General features: G+C 40.7%; 1 protein-coding gene across 2 annotated transcripts in view; it reads right to left on the reverse strand.

The window, feature by feature from the left end:
* The window catches only part of ano2b (anoctamin 2b), a 59,969-nt gene that overhangs the window by 32,068 nt on the left and 5,332 nt on the right, over positions 1–22,569 (reverse strand). For both annotated transcript variants that reach the window (XM_069520111.1, XM_069520112.1), the window contains exons 3-15: positions 20,969–21,010; positions 18,019–18,393; positions 10,561–10,653; positions 9,877–10,028; positions 8,857–8,911; positions 8,713–8,764; positions 5,476–5,531; positions 5,103–5,150; positions 4,278–4,342; positions 3,242–3,376; positions 2,539–2,699; positions 1,642–1,724; positions 1,413–1,502 (exon numbers count right to left, since the gene is read on the reverse strand). In XM_069520111.1, the coding sequence (XP_069376212.1) occupies positions 1,413–1,502; positions 1,642–1,724; positions 2,539–2,699; positions 3,242–3,376; positions 4,278–4,342; positions 5,103–5,150; positions 5,476–5,531; positions 8,713–8,764; positions 8,857–8,911; positions 9,877–10,028; positions 10,561–10,653; positions 18,019–18,393; positions 20,969–21,010 (1,407 nt within the window). The remainder of the gene's footprint in view (positions 1–1,412; positions 1,503–1,641; positions 1,725–2,538; positions 2,700–3,241; positions 3,377–4,277; positions 4,343–5,102; positions 5,151–5,475; positions 5,532–8,712; positions 8,765–8,856; positions 8,912–9,876; positions 10,029–10,560; positions 10,654–18,018; positions 18,394–20,968; positions 21,011–22,569) is intronic.

The raw sequence follows: 22,569 nt of genomic DNA on the forward strand, positions 1-22,569 counted from the left end.
GGGCACATTACTCAGCGCTGAACGTCTTCATCATTCAAACATCACCAGAGGGGAAAACTGAAAGAAACCCTGTGAGTCTGGGCAACTCCATTCCTTTGGAGACCATTAGGGCTTCTACTTTTTTTCCATCTTCCACTGTTTTATGCCGTCTCATGCTGCAAACAACCTGGACTATGGTTCTGTTTGATCCGGAGTGAGTGCACCTCTTTCAGTCAGACATAACTTTGTTCATAGGTCTGGACTATGGTTCAAATCACTTTTCACATCTGTTATTTTGGTTCAGATTAAACTGAAGCATCCAAGAGTGCGGACCAAAGAAGGCAGGCATGAAGAGCCCTAAATTACAGCCGCCTATAGAGACATGTTTATTAATTAATTTATTCAATAGGGACTTGTGTCTAATGAATTCATTTAAAGGAGATGGACCAAGCCCATGCAAAACCTTATATATAAAACAAGCATATATGTTGAATGTATAAAAAGCAAACCTTACTGTTTGTGTGCAGTCCATCACCACAGCCCACTCTTCATTCCATGACTGGCCTTGTCATGTGAGTGAACATTACATGTCTGAGCTTTAACCCAACATTTTCACAGTCTGTGACTGAGGCAGATAACATGGAGGAGGAAGAAGCACCCAACGTGAAGCAAATCAGATGAGATGATTCTCAGTGGTTCTGCCATAACTGTATATCGTGCATATCAACTTTTTAAATCCCCTGTGGGAGAACCAATAGCTGCTTTTCTTCAAACACAACCATGGCATATGTTCACTTGTGTCCACAACTGAATAAAAACACCTGTAGGATCACTTTTTAACCCACATCAGGTTTCCAGATGGTGCAGCACTGATCCTGCACCATGTGAGTTAGTTTTCTCACTCAGGCTGTGGCAGGCAGCCATCTGTCACCACAGCAAAGTGTATGTGGGCCAACAGGACTCAATGTGATTGACCCAATTTACAGTAGGAATCTAGATCATTCCCAGTCATTATATTACCACACTAATGCCTGTTAATGTCTGTCATCAAAAACTCTGATCAGGATCATCGGGAATCAACAGGGAAGACTGAGGGAAAAGGTTTCATCATCAACCGATGACATTTTTTTACATAGTAAATATACAGTGTCGTGTAATCTCAATAAGCTTACACTTACGTAATAATGAGACATCATGATGTCAAGTGTAATCATTGCTCTCATGAAGTAATACTGTACGTGTATTGCTGTACAACATCTCTCCATTAGTACTGTTGACAGTCAGATCGAGCTCGGAGAGTAGAATCAATATTTTCTTCATATTTAATGATGCAAACTGGGCATTTCGTTATGTAAAAATCATGACTGAAGGATTTTATCTAATGAAACGTAGTTCTTAGCACTTCAATGATGGCGTTTGTTGATCTCTCCTACCTCACTCTTTTTTTTCTTCTGTTTCTTGTTTTTCTGCTTCCTCTGTCTCTTCTTAAGAAGGATGGTCTCGTATCTTGGCCTTGGATGTTCCTGATGGGAAAACCAGAAAGGGAGATAAATGTATGAATAGTGTCCACATGTGTGTGTTAATGTCAACGTCACCTCTGTGTCTATGTGAGTGTGTGTGTGTGTGTGTGCGTGTCCACACGTGTGTGTCTACAGCGCATACCTCGTCCTCCTCGATGCCTGTCAGATCCCAGCTGAAGCTCAAACTGATCTGACGACGCTTCCAGTGCTCCAGGAACAACACAGCTAAACACACACATACACACAAACACACAAATATAAAATAGTTATTTCTAGTATTAGTATTATCTTCAGATACAGACCCCATTCATGTTCTGAGAGCATGTAATTCACTGCATGGAAAGCTTCCTTTCCACAAAACACCACAACAACTTATTGATAAATATTCATAAAGTTGCAAATACTCCAACTTCCTCATTGAAAAACAAACAAACTTGTAAATATTTAAATGTTCATTTTAAATGTTTAACTAGTGGACACAAAATGTAATTGTTGTATCGCACTTGCACACATTGTGTAGGAGGACTATAACAGGCTTTATATTAGTTATGATGTCTCTCACACACACACACACACACACACACACACACGTCTTCACCTGATGTTAGATTTAAGAGAAGCACAGAGAAACTGTTCTCCTTCAGCAGAGTGATTTCAAATGTCAAGCCATTCTGACGTCTATCTCCTCTACTGACTGTAAAAGGTGCTGAATATCTATCTTTAAAAATCCACTCCACCACAGCTTCAGTGCTTTCTGTTTTAATGACCTGCCCTCCTTTATAAAGGAGGAACATTATATGAACATATTTGAGGCAGGATGTTTCCTCCTGTAATGAGATGCAGCTCTGGCCAATTTATAAAAACCTTAATCTCCTTGACTGAGTGAATATAAAAAGGCAAAACATGTTATTTATTTTCTCCCTTAAACTCATGTTGATTTAGCCTGTTGCTCTCAGCACAACTTGCTCTTTAGGTGATGGAGGTACTCAGGAATGAATGAGCAACACACACACACACACACACGATAATAAACCCTCACCCCACAGAGACATGAAGATGGCGAAGAAGACTGTGGCGGGGTTGTCGAAGAGGTGCGACGCTCGGGCAGTGCCGCAGGCGGTGCTGAGCTGCCAGAAGTCACAGGCTCCGTCACACAGAGGACACATGGTGAAATTGAGACGCTCATCGCACATCTCCAGGCTGAGGGGGGGAGAAAAAACCTTCAGTCACAGTGCACCTGGATGTTACCCCTTTAATGCCATGGTATTTAAGAACTGACGGTACGTGAAATCTAAAAAGATCCTTGTGTCTGTTACATTTTACTATTAGAAATGAATGGAACTTTTAACCCATGACCACAATGCAACCCTCATAGTATTCACAGCAACTGCTAAATTATCAACCGTTTGCTTCAGGACACACACACACACACACACAAACACACACTGCCAGCTGTACCTTCTGTGTTCCTCCCACACAACTCCGACTACAGCCAGATACAGCAGGTATCTGGGCAATCCCTGTTTAGTGTGTGCATGGGCGTGTGTGCATACATTAACATGGTGGTGGGAAGTCTTGGTATTTTGCCTTTATCACACAATAAATTATGACACATTATTTCGTAAGTGAAATGTGGTTTTTTTTTGTTTTTTTTTAAAACTGAAGCTGCTCTACAGTTTGCAATAAAACTGATTGGATTTAAAGCGTGTCTATGTGTGAGTGTGTACACAAAGGGCACAGACCTGGGTATGTTAGTATCCACTGTTGCCACCCCGTAGCCAAACACAATGATCCCCACGATGGAGGCTGGTATGAGCAGCTGAGTGTAAACTCCGAGCCATGCGAAGTAGAGGCCGATCTTCTCCCCGAAGTACTTCCTGTGGGGTCAGAGGTCGAGGATTAAGGGGTAAAAGTGACAGTGTAATTCCCGGTCATGGTAGAGCAGACTGTAAAGTATTAAGAAACACATAACGCAGGTGTAAATCTCCTAATGCTCTATTTGATCCTGGAATAGAATCAGAACACTGCTGATGCTTGATTTAGAGATCCATTCATCATCTTTAGTTCTTACAATATGTAGATGTCCGCCTCCTGTCCTACTATTAACAGACCAAAGTCCCAAACATGAACTCTAAACCTACCCAGAGATAAATTAAAGAGTAGTTTCTTACCATCAAGCAAATATGAAGAAAGTAATGTCAAAGAAAGTTGCTCAAAGATCATCAGCAGCCAACTGTTACACAAACCTCTTGAGTCGTCAGATAACGTGGACGCTCACGGTCTTTCCCTTGTCTACTATTAATCCCAGAGGGTGCTTCTCATTACATGCTCCCTGGGGACCTAGTCGGAACAGTTCTTTCATGAGTGGCTCCCTCTTTTTGCTCTCATGGGTAATACATGGGTTTACACTATTTAACCAAACCACGGGCACCTCCAAGAAATGCAGAGATATGCTGATGAAGGTAGTGAAGAAGAAGACTGCAAGCTACAAAACATAAAGCGAGTGAAGAAGTTCTTTCATGCCCATATGTTAAAAGCTGTTGTAAATGCCCGAAGAATAAAACTAAAACTATAATAAGACTAAATCCTAAACTTGATATACGAGTTGCGCCAAAAAGCAGAGGTAGTTTTGTATTAATACAAATGTTTGGATGTTTATTTTCATGCTGTGATGCACTGAGCTGGTAAATGACATGTGAGTAATGTTGAATATGTTAGTGAGCAACAGAAACCACTGTTATTTTATGAGAGGCCCCATATTCCATATTTCATAGTTACCTGACAAGATCAATGGGCTGGTACTTGTAGAAGGCTGAGTATCTGGCCCACTCCTCATGCAGGACCTGACAACAGACAGAAGAGAAAGACTTAGTCAGTGTGGCGTCGTGTAGAAAGATGAAAATCAACCAACGATCCTCAGGGGCAGAGTCGATGTGGAGGCAGATCGGTCGAGTTAAACCTTAAAGTGGATGAAGCCAGAGAAAATATTATAATGTCTTATATGTTCATGTGATTCCACACCTCTGTGAAAAGTAGCTGAACGGTGCTTTTTAATTCATCTGCTTTGCCTTGGAACTGCTGATGCTGAAAGAATATAATGGAGCCACAATAAAATATGTACAGTCCAAATCATTATTGCAATTATAATGGATAAAGAAGAAGTTGCTGTTTCAAATTTTAATTCATATTTCGAGCAGATGTCTTTGTTTATCTTTGTTTTTCTCAAAATCAGAGCCACACAGGCAATGACTTTGTATTTTTCCTTCCTCAGAGCAGCAGGTCTGCCTCAGAGTGATGTTTATTCAACTTAAACCTCAATCTGTGACTTGGTTAGGCAGATGGGAAGGAGGAACAGTCTGAGAAAGAAAAAAGGAAAGTAGAGTTTCCCTTTTTTTTAGCTGTTAGATATTTAAAATGTTTCTCTTACAACACCAAGAGTGGCTCTAGCACTGTTTCACATTATCAGAACACCTTCTGAAGCACTACACCAGGCTAATGTGTTACTCAATAGTTCCAATTGGTATGTAGGTTTTCTTTTAAAGATGAATGGTGAGGAGGGAGAAGGGGGAAGAAGGAACAGTAAAGACAGAGGAGGCGATGTACCTGTCTGTCATTCCTCTCCTCATCCTGTTCGACGACTGTGTAGTCACCCTGAGGAAACACAAACTTTCATTAGAATACAAATCCTTCAACAGGCATGCAGCACAAACAGTTACAGAAGATGTGTGAAAACTCAAATGTACAAAAAATGTCCTGAAGATAAACTGGTGATTTAAAAATATATATTTTTCCAATTCATCGGTTTCAGTTTATTTCAGAGGAAACAGCAAAAACTCAAAACCATATTTAAAAGAGGGAACTGAAAATCGATATAATATTCCCCATGAAGTTGGGACTATTCAGAGAAAAGGAGTCTTGTAGTGACAGAAACTAAAACGAAGTGTCATCTTGTGGGAATTTCAAAGCTCACACTTACGTCGTGAAGAGGGAAGGCAGCATCATACACGCCTTTAGCTATCAATGTGCTGATGCCTGGAAAAAAAGAGAGCATGGTTGAAAGAAAACACCCAGAGAGCATTAGAACTTCCCTCAGGTGTTTTTCTCCTCCTGCTCCGTCATCCAAGTAATCAACAAATCTCTCATGTACCCAATATGTGGATCATGAACCGTTTCCTCTGGGAGGAAGATATGAAGATATTTACCCTGTGCTGGAAGCAGGATATTGTTTTTGCCTGTGTGTGTGTGTGAGAGAGAGACAGAGAGAGAGAGAATACCTAGGGGGATTATTACCAGATGATCAACTAATGGAGCTGATGGTCAAGGTCAACAAAAACCATGGTGCAGAAACAGAAGATAACTTCAGATAATATGATCATATATTCATCATATGATGAGTGACATCATAATAAAGTCACAATGAAATCAGGAAATGATGAAAACAAATGCATTAGTGAGTGTTTCACGTAGAGTTATGACCTAAAACCTTTATAGATCAACAAAAAATGAATGATCATGAACTCAATATGAAGTCATGTAGTTATGCATTAACCTTAACCAATAAGATTAGAGACATTATCTACAATTAACAGAGATTAACCAATCATTCATAACAATTTGTTATAAATTATATCATAATCAAATGATAATGTTACGATATGAAAAGCAGGTTAATGCATCGGCCCTCTGATAGTTTTCATTACACCTGTATTCTTTTAAAGACATTTCCACTCAGTGGATTTGAATGTGAATCTTCCTGATGATGATGTCTTTATTTATTAATTTTTCTATTTATACAGGTCGATGGAGGTTACATTTCAGTGTCAGGAAGACTGGGACTAGTTCAGGTGCCACTTTTAGTCTTTGGAAAATATCATGAGGGAACTGATGTCCTGACCTGTGAAGGGCAGCGCAGACATCGACACATCAGATGACTTGGCACACACAACTCGATCTTTCATCAAAGTAATGAATCAATTAATTATTAGCGGGACTGGGAACTGTGCAGTGATTTCATGTGCTATTAATGAACATCAACCTCAGACTCACACATGCACATACAAGTGCACGGACGCTCCCTCGACCGGTTAGAAACAACCACAACTCTCAGAGGCCCCAGCTTCAGTCTCAGCCTGACCCAGGAAGTGTGACCCACTTGTACGGGAGATGGAGGCGAGTAACAGAGACACAAGGAATCCAGACTCTGTGTCATTGGGCTGTTTGAAGGTTAACTTGATTTTAGGGTTAGAGTTAGAATTAGGGTTGGGTTAGGGATAGGGTAATTAGGGTTAGGCATTGAGCTGTGATGGTTAAGGTTAGGGTAAGGGGCGAGGGAATGCATTATGCCAATGAGTGTCTACACAACTTTAGAGAGACATGCGTGTGTGTGTTTGTTAGATAGAGAGACACCAAATGTAAAGAGGGAGAAGAAAAAAGAGGTTAAAGAGATGCAACTCTATCTTGTGTCGCCTGCCTCCCCTGCAGCTCCATCAGCACCCGCTGGCTGAGACCTTCTGCTATGATTGGTGAGCCAACTAGACATATGGTGGATTCTAGAAATGAACTGGGTGTCAGCTCGTCTCTATATGCGGCCGGTGGGCATCATAAAAGCAGAAGCAGCTGTGGTGCGTCAAGAAATGTACAGATAAATAAACGCTGTAAGAGAAAGCTCCTATTTTTCATGCACAGTCGGCTGGATGACTTGCAGTTCATTTACAAAAAAAGGAACTTCATTAGTCTGTCACAGACACAGTAGCATGTCTACGTCACCACAACTGACACCACAACTGACACCACAACTGAGGTCATGGTGGACTTTTAATTGGTTTCTGTGAGAATTTCTAGGAACCGCCAAATGGAAACAAGGTCACTTAACAAATTGGAGTTAAAAGGGTGCTCGCCTCATCCAATTATCTAATCACTGCGCTCCTTGTTTGGGTCACCAGCTGAACTCCACTTTACTACATTTCACCTCACCCCTGAACTCCCAGCAGGTGTCAATATCTTCTCCTGGCTCACCTGCAGTAGCCTACCCAAAATAAATCAAATGACTTAAGCCAAGGGAGTTGGGATTTTGTTTGTGCTTGTTTGGTTTTTTATTCAAGTTAGAAGGATTGCACAAAAACTACCCAACCGATCCGCTGAAATTTTGCGGGGCATATTTTTCAAAGGCTCAAGTTTGAAACAATTTGCTTTGTGTGGCCCAGGTTAAACTGGCTTTGTGTGGATGTGCCCTAGGTATCAAATAAATGGCTACATTTTGGTGCAGACACAGATCTGGGGGTGTATGCATAATTAGTTTTCCAATTATGGGCAATTTTTCTACATTTCTCAGATGAATTCATGGATCTAGATGAACAAAAATCTGGCATGTTTGTGGGACTCATATTTATAAGTGTGAGCAATTTAGTGCAGATCCAAATAAAAATCTAGATCTAGTAAATTTAAAAGTTTCATAAAAGGACTGTTGGGCCTTGGTGGAGGTATGAACTCTACTGAATGAAATTCTAGTTGTATTTGAGTGACATTTTCAACAGCAACTGATGTACTTTGGACAGCACTTTCAGAAAGGATGTGACTCAAGCTCAACACTACATTCACTTTTACTTTCTCATCTCATCCTTAAAGGGCAATAAATACGATTTTTACAATGTCACAGCAGGGAATAACCACATGTTAATTATATTACCCACTGGGTTGCTGGGATTTTACTTTTTAACATGTTTTGGAAACACCCAAAGCAATCAAGGTTCATGATCCTCTCAACACTTACTGGATTTCTAATTCTCCGACACATCCAATACAGAAGCTCATGAAGCCTTTTATTAGGCCAAAGCAGCCGACTGCCAACAAGCATTTTAATGCTGCTATTCAAGACTTCTTCAGTCGATTCTTCTTTGACCCCTGCTATTTTTACACAGCAGTTACAGTCAGCCACACTTCAAGGGGATGGGAGGGTTCAGAGAGGGATTGGTCACTGTCTAAAGTCATGACTAAAGCCATTGATTATCACCATATTTAAAAACATAATGGAAAAGTCATTGACCTCTCTCAAATATTTATGCCTGTGGCACGCAGTCCAACGGATGTCACTCATGTAGTTATGGACGAGCTCAAAGTGTTCAGATAAATGTGAAGAATAAAAGGCTGGAAAATGATTTATCAGTAAAGTCCTCCCACACACACACAATGTCTATGGACTGTTAGTTGTCCTCACCTATGGTTTGACAGGTTCGTACACACACTGTTCGTCTCAGGATCTCGTACACCTGAGAATGATGTGACAATGTTAAGATATAAACCAATTCTGAACCATAATATCGCATTGGAGAAACAGATGAAAATATAAATGCCCACTTACAACTCGGCCCCTCGTTGCATTGTCAAAGAATGTGTCTTTAGATGTGATGTTGTACCTGAAAGAAATACAACCAACAGCTGTTCAGTGCAAACACTACACTGGGATTTGAGGCTCTAAAAGCACCCTATACATTATTATCCGAACATTTATTTAAAGTGCTTGTACATTTTACTTTGGGCCCTCTTTACCCCCAAATTCAAATCCCAACAGGAACTACAGATAACTTGTAAACTAAATAAATACACATAACAATAGAATTGAATTTAAAGAAGGGGGGGTAGATACACATGTACACATTCTCATTGGTATATATCTCATACACATGATGTTCAGATATGCTGTAACTGTAAATTATAGTTGTGATTTCACTTTGTCCAAATGGAGAGGTAGCATCTGTTGCCTCAGCCTTCATGCTCTGTATATTCTTCCTGTTGATAATTCTAAAGAAAAACCATTGTGAAATGCTGAAAGCCAGTGACCATGCAGACATTCCCATCTCATCACTACCATTCGTTTCCCTGCTGATATTCCACAAAGCAAGGTTGTTGTTGTTTTGATGGCTTGATAAGAGCAGAGTCATCATTCAATAAAATAATATTTGGAAGGCATGGTATATATCAGATAGGATTCTTGCTACTTGCTTCTGGAAAGCATTATCCCCCGCATTGAACATGATCTCTTGCAAAATGATGAAATAAGGAGAGCGCTGCCATACTGAGTGTGGTCTGTGCATGTCACCCAGAAGCACTTCTTTAATAAGCACTTCATAGTGTATTTTGAATTGATGACACACTACAGAAACAACAAACAACAATATAATAAATGCTTAGTAAGGTGTATCAGGAGCACAAGTTCAATTTATCATGAAGTCAGCACAATGACTTAGTAACAACAGTTAAACATATCTATTTTAATCTAACATTAGCCACTTAATTGTGCTTGTCTATTAGTGTGCATGCATGCATGTGTGTGTGTGTGTGTGTGTGTGTGTGTGTGTGTGTGTGTGTGTGTGTGTCTCACATGTTGAGTTTGTCCCTGGAGAAGCAGTGTGAGAGGAATTTGGTGCGTCCGTGGTCTTGCTGTGGGACTTTGGGCTGAAAAGGTTGATTCAGTTTCCTCCACACGTTGCTCATACTGGACCCAAAACCACTTTCCTCTTTAAGTTCGTAACTCTGGAGAGGCACACAGCGAACAAGTCAATTACATCATAATAGGTCAACTTATTACACAGGTGATTAGCACTTATTGTGGGTCCAAAGGACCTTACTCTTCGCCACAATTGTAGATTTTTAAGATACGAGAAATTCAAATTCAGTGTTACTATGAAGTGAGCCACTCATAATACACATCACCTGATCCTTTGCAGTCTTGGTCTACCTGTCTCTTTGTTTTAATTTCTTTGTTCTGGAAGTCTGATTGAAATTAGCAGCTCTATGAAGAAGTCCCACTCTTCTACTTAAAGGAGACATATTATACTATATTATAATTTTAATTATTGTTATTACTTGTTTGTAATGTTCAGAAAAGACAACACTTTCCTCATCTGTTCCTCCCCACCTGATAAAGCTGTTGTGATTGGTTAGCTGCTTCCAGCGGACGTAGGAAATGTAAGCCTCCGCTCTTGCTATACCTGGCTTTGTTGGTGTACATGTCAGACTCACCACTAACATAACTTAAACTAATACAGATGGGTATTGATTTTACCGTTTTAGTAGGGACCTTAATCTTGAGAAACTCTGCCTCTCGACAGAGCACTGGCCAGGGTGCATGGAGACGAGTGAAGCTGGGGCCGTGGGCCTTAAAATGAAAAAGAAACAAAACCTCATGTTAAGGACCGGAAACAGAACAAAGCAGGTCTACCCTGTCATATGACCTTCCTTATTTCTTGACTCACAATAAGACACAAGACACTCAGTTACATTCCTTCCTTCTCATTATAAGTTTCCCACTAAAAGTGATTTGTGCACACTAAACTTTAATGTTTTGGGAATTATCTTAGCAGATTGCTTGGCTGAAACTACCTGCTGTATAAAACCGTGCACTAGACCATCTGTTGGTGATGCTTTGCAATCCAATATAACTGACACACTGTGTTGTAGCAGGAGAGACCTGGGTGTGAGCTGCACGTCACTGCAGTCAACTGCTTCTCTGCTGCTTTTACCTCCACATCTCAGTGTCGGCCTCTGGGAGCTGCAACTCCACATTTCAGATTACTCAGCTCTGCGAGTCATGCTTTCATTCCGAGCCAGGCACAGCCACTCCCTGCCACTGTCCTGACCCGGTGAATCAGACTGGCTAATCAGACTCGCCAGCAGCATCACTCTGGTCTTTATTAAAGATGGATGCAGCCTCAGGTCCGACGGCGAAGCCCCAGGCTGTTTTCTTCACTGCTTTTGTTGCTGCAGCCTGTTCCCCACACGTTTGGCTCCTTACTTTTGTTGAAATGTATTTATTATATGTAACATCAAATACTGAGTCATCCAGCTCGCTCTGCTAATTAATCAAGGTCCAGCGCCCACACACTAATTACTCTTTAATGTTAAGATGCATTTGATAATTGACGGTTTCGCTTATCAGTGAGAGGAATGTGATTGAATTCTGGATTTTAGTGCACTGACAAACCCTTGTGTGTCCCTCTGCGACTGAATGTGGATAAATTACTCAACAGAAATTGTGCAGCAGTAAAATTCTACGCAGGAGCTGCAGCCATTACAGGGCAGGCCTGCACTGTGAGTGTGAGCAGAAATGAAAGAGAGAAGAGGCAGCGGGAGGCAACAGCCAGGTAACCTTACCCTCCTCAAACCCCCACCAGCTTCTGTAAAAGAGGGGAGGGGGGTGGAATGATAAAGGCGGCACAGGCAAACCAGGGAAACCTGAAACGATTCTCTTTCTCCTCTCTCGACTCCTACTCTCCTGAGATCTTTCACTCCCCCCTTCCTCACATATATTACTGTACCTTCTGCCACCCGCTAGTCACTGTTTCACTGACTGATTGACTGACTGGCTGACTCACTAACTGTCACTCTGACTCCTCTTATATTTCATTATCTTCCACCACTCGCACATCCACACTGCCCTTTGTCCTGCAGCAGGGACACTGTGGGGCCACCTGAACTCTAACCCCCCTCTTCAATATGATGCAATTTTTATGAGATCATGGGACAAACTTGTGGGCTTGTTTGATTTGTTTTAACTTGAATGTCACCTGTCAAATGAATAAACCCACTAATGTATTGGGATTGTAGCCTGACAATCAGACCGAGGCATCCCTTCTCATCTCCACCTGCTGCCACCATCATCATGTTTTACCCACCAGCTCTGTCGCACCCTTCTCCTTCCTCCTCCTTCCTTTCCTTCCTCCTCCTCGCCCTCCCTTCCCCTTAGTGCTCCATCAAAAAGCAGAGGATATAAATACCTTTCAGCCTGGGGAAGGTTAATTAGTGGTGGGATTTCCAATTATCTCTTTATCTCTATCGGAGCGGGGGGTGGGAGGGTAACTAGGACGCAGCCGGGGGCATCTTTAGGTGGGTAGTACGGGTACTGAGTATGAGAGAGTGATAGGCTGGATGATCGAATGTCCAGGTAGAGAGTGTAGTGGTGGAGAGTAAGGAGAGAGAGGGACAGTGACAGAGTGAGAGGGAGACTAAATGGATCAGTATTAAAGGGATAGTTCATAAAAATATGAAAATTCACTCATTATCTATTCACCACTATGCCGATGGAGGGGTGGGTGAAGTGTTTAAGTCCATGAAACACTTCTGGAGTCTCAGAGGTAAAAAGCATTGTAGCCAAGTAGTAGTAGGAAGTAAATGGAGAACATCTCTTCAAACATAAATAAGGAGCAGTATGGAAGCATTTTTATTTTCTTATGTTTAAAGAAGTGATGGCCAGTTACTTCAATTCTTTTGAATTCGGCTGCAATACTGTTTATGTCTGAAACTCCTGAAGTGTTTTGTGGACTCAAACACTTCACCCACCCTCCATCAGCCTAGTGGTGAGCAGATAATGCGGGAGTTTTCATTTTTCGGTGAACTATCCCTTTAAGACAATTAGAAGAGCAGCATGAAAAGGCTGTTAGTTTCTATTAGTGGAAGTTACTGAAAGGGGCTGACATTAGAGGGTCTCCTACAGACCTGCAGGTGGTCAGATGCATGGATCAGTGTGGATACACTGTACTGACAGTTAGTATTGCTCCTATAGTCGGCACAAGCAGCCGACTGCATATAAACGGCAAAATCTGCTGCTATCCTGGTGCAAATTTAGTAAATCAAGAAGTGAAGAATTTTGGTGGTATAGAAGCCCTGTATGAATGGGTGAATGCAACTTCTGTGTAACTTTGAGTGGTTGAAAAATGCTATATATAAATGCAGTCCATCTATGCAACACAAAAAGTCAATAAAACTATTTTAACATAGAATATTAAGATTATAAGAAGACATTGGGAAAATATTATATTTCAGTACGATGCTTTGCTGCCCAGTTATAAATTCGAGTCTCTTTACATTTTGGGACTCCAGCCACCTCTACTAATGGACGAATTAAGAGAACTGGATTTGGCGCTGTCACTCAGCTTTGCTCTTAATTGACCTCACTGACCACTTGCAACAAAAAGCCATTTTTTCAAAGACCACTATAATAAAAAGAAATCTCTAAATCAGCTGTTTAAGCTTTTTGTTGTGACTTTTTATTTCATGGAGGTTTTATATTGGTCAGGAGCTTCACCTATTATGTTGAGATTCATCATAGTGTAAAGTCTATGGGACAAGCAGGATGTGACAGGCAGGGCCAGCAGGACAAAATCCAATATGCATGAGCAGTGGGACACACAAGCAATTTGTGTGGACATAGAAGGACTCAGTGTCGAGCAAAGGTAAGTGTTACCCAAACACTTAATCCTGCTCGCTCTGTTTCTCAAACCCCCACAGACTGAACTCCTCTCAAGTCCCAGCTCCACTTCTTGAATTAACATCTCCCTGTGATTTAATTAAAAGTGTTCTGTAAGAGGACGTCCCTAAGAGATCGAAGGTCAGCTCAATAATCCTCAGGCACAGTCAACAAGTTTGACATTCAAGCCAGGCTTCTTTCTCTTTTTTTTCTCGCAGCATCCAATTAATCTGAAGTCAAACAGGTTGGACATGAGCAGGGGCAAATAGTTCAATACCCTGTCCCCATTCATTAAGAAAGAAAAACATTGTTGTTGGTTTGTTTTTCAGCTACACTTCAGCATTATAAACATATTCAATGTGTTTAGTGTGATTGAATTTAAAGAAATGATTGTCCATAGTCATTATGTAGTAAAAACGAATCGAATAGCACTTGAACACTTCTCAATGTATGTTTTCTTTTAAATATCATATCTTTTTGATTTATTTTATCCTATTTCCCTCAGTCATAATATTCTAATCCTGTTTCAACAATGTGAAGCACTATGTAACTGTGTTTAGAAATGTGCTGTAGTGATTATTATTATTATAGTTATTATTATTACTATTATATTATTACTATTATTAAAGTTATTTTGTAAGAAAAACTCTTCTTGTCCACAAACGTGTGTGTGTCTGTGAGTGTCTGTGTGTGATCATTAGGGCTGCAGTGGATGGGAATAACAACTCGAACCAGGTGAACTGTCCCTGTCACATAAATTCATTTACTTTAAATTAGAGTGTGTCTGTATGAGAGGCAAACATAGAGACAATGTTCCTCCACCTCACCAGGAGCTTCTACAACCACATCTAGTTCCACAGCGATGGGTTTGTCAACCTCTTACATATATAGAAAGAAAGGATTTGGTAATGCAACGCTTCCTCTTCATACAGTTCGAAAATTCAATCTACCTCTCAATCCATGAGATGAGATAAGGAGCTATCAGTCAGTCAGCTAATCTCATCCTGGTTTAGGCTCTATGGCCACACTGTCAACAATCTGATTAATGCTAGCCTGCGGGACACACACTGCCAACTGGCTGATAGCCAGCACGCACGCACACACACACACACACGCACACATGCACACACACTAGTCTCTAGTTGTGAGGACACTTGTCATAATTCCCTTGCCCTTTACCTTACCTTAACTAAATGACTAACCCTTACCCTAAAACCAGGTCAGGAACCTCAAACGGCTCTTTGAGTTTGTGAAGACCGGCCAAAATGTCCTCACAATTATGGTATTGAACCAAAATGTGCCCTCATCACTATAGAGACACACACACAGCCACATTTATGCCAGAGCCCAATTCTGCCCATCGGTAAAACACAATCATCCTTTATTTGAGCTGCAGACATTTCTTCCCTCATCACTAAACCCAACAGCTGAAGTGAGCGACACTTAAATCTGCCAAATTATTCTTCTTGTTTTTGGAGCCAAAATGCACCAGTTCATTTGGTAACAAGTGGAACTTTAACAATAACTACGTTTGTGCAACTCAATGGAAGTGAGCCTGCGGAGAACACAGTCTGTGGAAACTGCCAAGCCCACACACACACACACACACACACACACACACACACACACACACACACACACACACACAATCGAACCAAAGCGACACAGCACCACACACTCTCACACTGGTTGCTACGTAACACACAATCACAGCGAAAGCGATTTGTACATGTCAAAACAAAATTACCCATGTAAGGCTAAATTAGTGAATCGATACAGAAGCCAGCACAGCAGCTTGTGTTGGATGGTGAATCCAAAATAAACCCAGTGTTAAACACAAGAAAACAGAAGCTTCACAAGGAAATAGGGTTTGAAAGTCTTGACCAAGATCCAAACTGAGCTTCATGTCTTTGTTACATTGTTTACATTTGGTTGGTATTGGTTTCACATAATTCAGGGAAGAGACTAAAAACTACTGTGTTACGTACATCCTGTCGTCATCATCCACGTGGGCTTTTATTTGACATGGATTGGTTTGAAGATGTAGCGTGCTGTCAAATTCAGCTATTTGTATTCGCTAATTTTTTAGAATAAAATGCGCTAAAAAAAATTATATTTGAAAATAAATCAAACTAATTTTGTTGTCAGTGTAATATCAATATGGTATTATGGTATCCTGCGAGTCTGGACAACACTGATTCAGGAGAGACCACTGTGGCGATTAGCAATCAGAGCAGAAGACTAGTGCTTTGATTGCCTATATTCAGAGCAACTCACATGCAGACAAGTGAAAGGAAGTAATTATATCCTGTGAGAATATAAATTACATCCCAAAGCTGGGACTGACTATAAGGATTAAAGGATGCTTGTAGGAGATGGAGTTAGAGAAGTGTTTCACTTTCCTACAGTTCATGTAACCACCTTTTTTTGCTCAGCTGTAGGAACACTATAAACTTGGCTCTATTCTGATGATGAACAACAAGCACCAGTCTTTACAGTGTGGCATCAGTACAGATCCATCCATGGTAGTTGTAACAATTGTTGGTTGAAGGTTTCCTTTGTGTTTCTTCCAGCATTTGTGGATGAAGGAACAAGGCTGAATGACTCATCTTTTTTTTTCTCTGTTTCTTTGGCTTGCAAATTGTGTGTTGCCCTTAGATACAAGCTGTTTCTGACACACAACGCTGCCGTTCTTTGCTCCACGGGAACTCTTCTGTTGTCACTTGTTGAAGAAGATTTGATTGTTTGGTAAACTCTATCTGGTCTTATCCAATGTTTTTCTTTGCTCACACAGTTTGTCCATACTTGACATTATATGCTTAATTTGCTATTCATAATTTAGCTTTTTTGTGTTAGTTGCCTTTACATGGTGGCATATAATTTATTAAGTTAAGGTAACACCCCTTGCCGCAGGTGCCCATGGGGTCAGGAATCTAAAGCGGAGCCTCTGAAGTGAAGTTAAAACAGTGAAATTCATGTCAATACCAGACCCTAAATAAGTTATATTGAGAGTGATCACTCCCATAGGCTTTCTGTAAGTTGCTAAAATCTTGCATTGCCCAGACTCCGTCTGTCTTAAAATCCAAAAAATGGATTTTGTGATCATTTGAATAAACTCCCATCACATTGCATGGTTAAAAAAAAGTGCAGACTCCTACCTCGATAATTTACACAGTGTTAACTTCAGTTGTTGGCTGAATTTTGGTTGTAAAATGGAAATTTCCACTATATTACTGATCTACTGGGAGTAAATTGGAACAGGAGTTGGATCATATTGTGGATGACAACTGAGAAATCATCTTATCTCTCTTATTCGTGGTTGAGAGAAAATGTTTGTTCATATGTTTCAACTGAATGTGTCTGCCTGTTAAATCTTTTGATATTAACAGTGCAACGTCACTGCACTGCTGGTACACAAGACATAGGTGGACATCTTATCGTACCTTTGGCTGTGATTGCACCTGCTCTAAAGCTGACACACACTTTGGGTCTTTCTTTTTTATATAATGTTTCTGTAATTTGGTCAACAGCAGCTAGGGGATTAAGGAAGGCACAAAAAATGCTGTACATAAATTGGAAAAGGAAAGTAAAAGATGGATTTTGACATAAAGGAATCCTCTGTGGTGTATTAAACAACTTATATCCTTAAAAACAAACTGAATTTCACCCACCACTTCCCTCTACCATCCGAGTCAGGTTCCAATGTAGGCGCACACCTTAAATAGCTCAAGACAGAGTTACATCAGATCCTGTGTCAAGATTTATCTTAAAAAAAAACATAAATCTATAACATAAAGGCTCTATTACAATATAACTTTTACAATAAATAACAATATAAGCACATAGACTGAAGCACATATTGGTTGAGTCCAAATCCATTTTTACTATTTTAATGATCGAAATAATTGTTGATGTGCCAGGTGCATTGGTTCACACACATTATGTTATAATGAATATAGACTGCTCATTTACTTGGAATGGGGTGACCTCATGCATTGCAGGATTGCATTGTGGGTCCATTGCTTAGCTCTGCTTGTGCTGTGTGCAGAAGAGTTCATGCGGCAGCGCAGGCACCAGCCAATCAAATTGGTGCAAACAGTCGACATCAGATGTCAAAATATTGGTATTGGTTAGCAGAAACCTGTGTTCATCTAACTGTGGTGGACGGGTAGCACTGCACGTTTGCATGAAGTCGCAGTTTTTTGTCGTGGTAGCACCAAGTGTCGACCACTTCAGCAACACATTGTGAGTGCTCAGTTAGTGTGACCACACACTCACCTCTCTGTCTCTCTCTATCTCCAGGCCGGCCTCCAGCAGGTTGGCCTCAAACTCTTGTCTGATCAAGCGCATCTCGTGGTCGGCCGGCTCCGTTGGCTCGTTCCCTCCTGCAAATCCAAGCTCCATCTCGTCAACGTTCCCTCCTCCCGGTGCTTCCCCTCCTAGTCCCGCAGCTGAGTGCGAGCCCACCGACTGACGAAAGTTGCCATTGGAAACAATAGATAATCTGTCATGTGACACTGATGTGCCGGCGGGGGATCGTATGGAGCTGTGCCGTCGCTGATGGAAGACCAGGACGTAGTCAACTTTCCGTCGGCCATCGGAGAAGTAAAGGCCTTCTTTGTTGCACTGAGGGCTTGATGTTGGACCCACAACCTGCAGGGATGTGAGAGGAAAAAGCCAAAGTCAAATACTAATTATCAACAAACATAGTCGCAGTAACTCCTGTGACGTTGAGGAAATACACTCTCATTAGTTGTGATCATATCCAGGTATCACAGTCACTTTAACAAATCGAAATCGTGTACCACACAGAACATCCTCAAGCATCAGCGGACTTACGCAATAACTGTTTGAATGAACTTAAACATCTAGTGCAGTGTCAGCACACGCAAACATAAGTGGCTTTTGGCAGGTTCTCAAAAACACTGAAGTGAGAACCTCCAGCAGCAGAGTGGGCAGTTAGCTCACCTCTGGCAGTTTTATTCTTTATTTAGACAAAGAGAGAACAGAGAGAGAGACTAAACATGGAGGACACAAGAGGGAAAGCTCAATAGGCTCTGGATAGGTATGAGGGGAAGGTTTTTTAAACTTCCGAAAAACAGGTTTCTTACTGGTCATATATATATATATATTAATAACTATTAATGAATAACTATAACTATTCTATAAAATAAACATCCCTTCAGTCCTAATCACGTGAATAGTTGTGTTGTTGTTGGGGACATAATGCTTCATTAAAGAACACAAACAACCAAAATAGGCAAAAAATGCCAAAAGATGGAACGAACTAGCTAGCTTCCCTAATGAAAATCATTTCGTTTTTAGGTTGTTGTTGTTTTGTTGAAACAATAAACGATGAAACAATTCTGACATAAATTTGATGGAAGGCTCGATGTAAAACCATGTGTTTACGTCAGGATTATGTTCGTTGGTATGTTGCTCGTTCCACAACAGTTTTAAACTACATCCTCAGTGTTTAACATTGAAAATACACAGTCCAGCTGTAAAGTAGGTTTTGACCTAGATTTGCTTCATGCTTCTTTTTCCAGTAGCCAGACAGATCACATTTTTTCTCTGAATTCGGCCTTCGTCTAGCTTACTCGCTAACTTAAAGGGGTAGTTCACCCAAAAATTAAAATGCACACATTATCTACTCACCTATCTACTGATGGAGGGGTGGGTGAAGGGTTTGAGTGCACAAAACACTTTTGGAGTTTCAGGGGTAAGTGTGCTTTTGCAGTGTGGGCACGAACGTGAACCGTCTCCGGGCTAGGTGGATAACAGACGACATTTTTGCTAAAAACATGGTGTAAATGACACCGTTTTGAGTCAAATTTGATGTCTGGGCTTATGGACACTTGGAAAAGTGTTTTGTGGACTCAAACACTTCACCCACCTCTCCATCGACTTAGTAGTGAGTAGATAATGAGTTAATTTTCATTTTTGGAAGAACTATACCTTTAAGCGAGCAGACTTTAACTCCCAACTATGAATTCACTGCAATCTTTGTGACCACAGACTTGGTAAACAAGTCGGAAACATCGTACCTCTGCGACTCAACTGGTCTTGGCTGTCGGCCATCTTGAGGATTAGCTTGGATTTCAATGAAATCTAGCCACATGCTTTGTTTGTTCGACATTAGCTAAAATATTAAAGAGCCCATAAATGTCCACAGTCCTCCCACACAAGTGGTTTCACTTTATACTAATGAGGCCGCTTCTACAGACTGTGTTTGACTGACATCTCCTGTATGACTGCTGGGTGGAACCCAGACGGTGTCCAAACTCTCCCCCTAGTGTCCATTATATGAACTTTTTTTATTTAAGCGTTTGACTTCGATATGAGAAATAAAAAAAATAAAACATGGAGTAAACATCATGTTTGTTATGTAAATGAGTACAACCGGGAGAAATTTCAGACAGAGCAAGAGTTTGATGATTTCATGTGATTCCCAGCATGGCTCCACCAATTATTGGCTCGTAATCAGCATTTGTGTGAGCAGACAATGAACTGTACATCCATATAATGCTGTTTCTTATGTCTTAAACGCCATTTATTTCTATTTGAAGCAAAGTGTCACAAGCAGAACTGTTACAAATGAATCTTGTGACGCTCATGTCAGTGTTTTCAGTAGTGGACTTGATTTATAGACAAAAGATGTTAAAAAGAAAAAGAAAATGGAAAAGGGCTTGGAATATTTTGTGTGAGAAGTTGTTATTCTGAATCATTCCATTTAAACCCAAATTCTCCGTTGCAGTCCTGGAAACATTCAAAGTCTACGATCAAGTGATGAGAAATATCCTTAGGAAGTTTTATAGGCGGGTTGTTCAACATCTGATTCACTGCACATACATTCAACAGCAGACAGTGGTTGCCACTTCCAAACTCCTGGAACTTCAATGAAGGATTTTCTGCAGAAACACTATTTATAGGCTTCTCATCAGGTTTAGCTTCACTGGTCAAACATTGAACATTGAACAGATTATGTGGTTCTTACAGTGTCCATTGGAAATAATATAAAATAATAATAAATATATATTATAATTGTTATTGTTAAAAAGAAAACCACAACACTAGATGTGAAAAGGCTTTGTAATGTCACTATGTAAAGTGGTAATGACTTCATTAGATCAGGTAGTAGAATAGGCATTGACACAGATTGGTCCCTGGTGAAGGTGAGGATCTAAAATGAAACAGGGTGGCAGCGGGTGGACGCTGCTGTACTCACCGGGATCTTGTCTTCACTCGTGGACGTCTGCATGCTGTTGTGCTGGAGAGACACAGAGAAGTAGAAGAAGAACAAGAAGGAGTGAAAGTTGGATTTCCTCTGAGAGAAAAACCGACGCGTTCACCATCACCACCTTCATCCACATCGTGCCCACATGACACCTGAGGTCAGTCCGGTTAGTCCAGAGTCCAGGAGGAGAGACGGCTGCTCTGAGCCACGCTGCATTGTTATTATTATGTTATACAGGAGAGGGAGAGAGAGAGAGTGTGTGTGTGTGTGTGTGTGTGTGTGTGTGTAGAGTCCAGCAGCCTGATCACACGCTGGTGATACCCATCTATCACACTGTGTGATCTGGAGGCTGCCTGCGCACCGCCGGCGCGTTTGGCACGGAGCGTGCCACACTGTAAAAAATGTCCGTCTGCAGTCATGTCACATAGGTTTGAATGCCAACACTCCAAAAAACACTTTCACTGAAGAGAGTCCACTTCCAGCCAACTTGTGAGGTTTTTTTAAATCACCTGACTAAAATAAATTGCAATAAAATATGGAACCACTCAAACCTGGAGGTTTCTACTTTCTACTGAAAAAGTATTGGGTGCTACTGTGGGTTCAAAATAAGACATCAATGCTGAAATTGGGAAAAATACATTTGCAGTGAAGGGATTGATTTAAAAAGTTGATGTTAGATATGTTGAAGATCTTCATTCACCTCCAATAGATTCATTAGTTGCTGGAATACATATTAATCGGCTGACTGAAATTTATCACAATCGTTCTGGCTCCTGCAAGTTTATAATTTTGCCTTATAATTTGTTTTAAGGGAAGACCGATAAGTCACTAGAGATATATTTTATTCTAATCTATTTTTACTGTGTTGCACTTTGACCTGTGATGTAAGTTAAAACAGGAAATGCCAGGCTGCTTTATTACTCTGGAGGCAGAGCTTGTTTATTATAACTATTATTAGTATTAACAGTTCATTTTTCAATATGTCACTTATATATTCTTCATATTTCCTCATATCTTCATTGCTGTAAATATGTGTATTTGGATGTTTGTTTCTATTGCTCTAAATATGTGTATTGTTTTTGGATTTGTTTAACCCATGGAGCGAACAGGTTGGGTTTGTGAAGTTAACAGAACACTTGTATCTTTATTTCAAGATGTGTGTGTTTTGCACATTGGACAAACCTTAAAGAAAGAAGTTTATAATGTCTGTGTAGACAGCAGGATATTTTTTGCAGTGTGGAGAGAGAGGCAGCAGCCTCTTTGATTAAATAGCGCACTGATGTAGCTTGGAGACAGACAAGGGGGTTTCTTCCTTCTCAGTGGCTACATCATAATCACAGTGACCATCTATAAATTATCATGGAGCATTTGCTTTTGTCCCAGCACATATTATATCTCCGTCTGTCACAGCAGTGTTTCACAACTTTGTTTGACCCTTTTAAAGAAGCAACGTGTAGTTGTTATTGCCCACTCACCATGATGTGAGCAGAAGTTCTGAGCACTTCAAGCCAAAACAGACAAATCCAACCGATAGTTTAACATGTGGGTTCTTTAGAGGGATGGATGGCTGGTATTGTAACAATGCCCATTAC

Source organism: Paralichthys olivaceus, chromosome 23 (assembly GCF_024713975.1).
Source record: "Paralichthys olivaceus isolate ysfri-2021 chromosome 23, ASM2471397v2, whole genome shotgun sequence".
NCBI lineage: Eukaryota > Metazoa > Chordata > Actinopteri > Pleuronectiformes > Paralichthyidae > Paralichthys > Paralichthys olivaceus.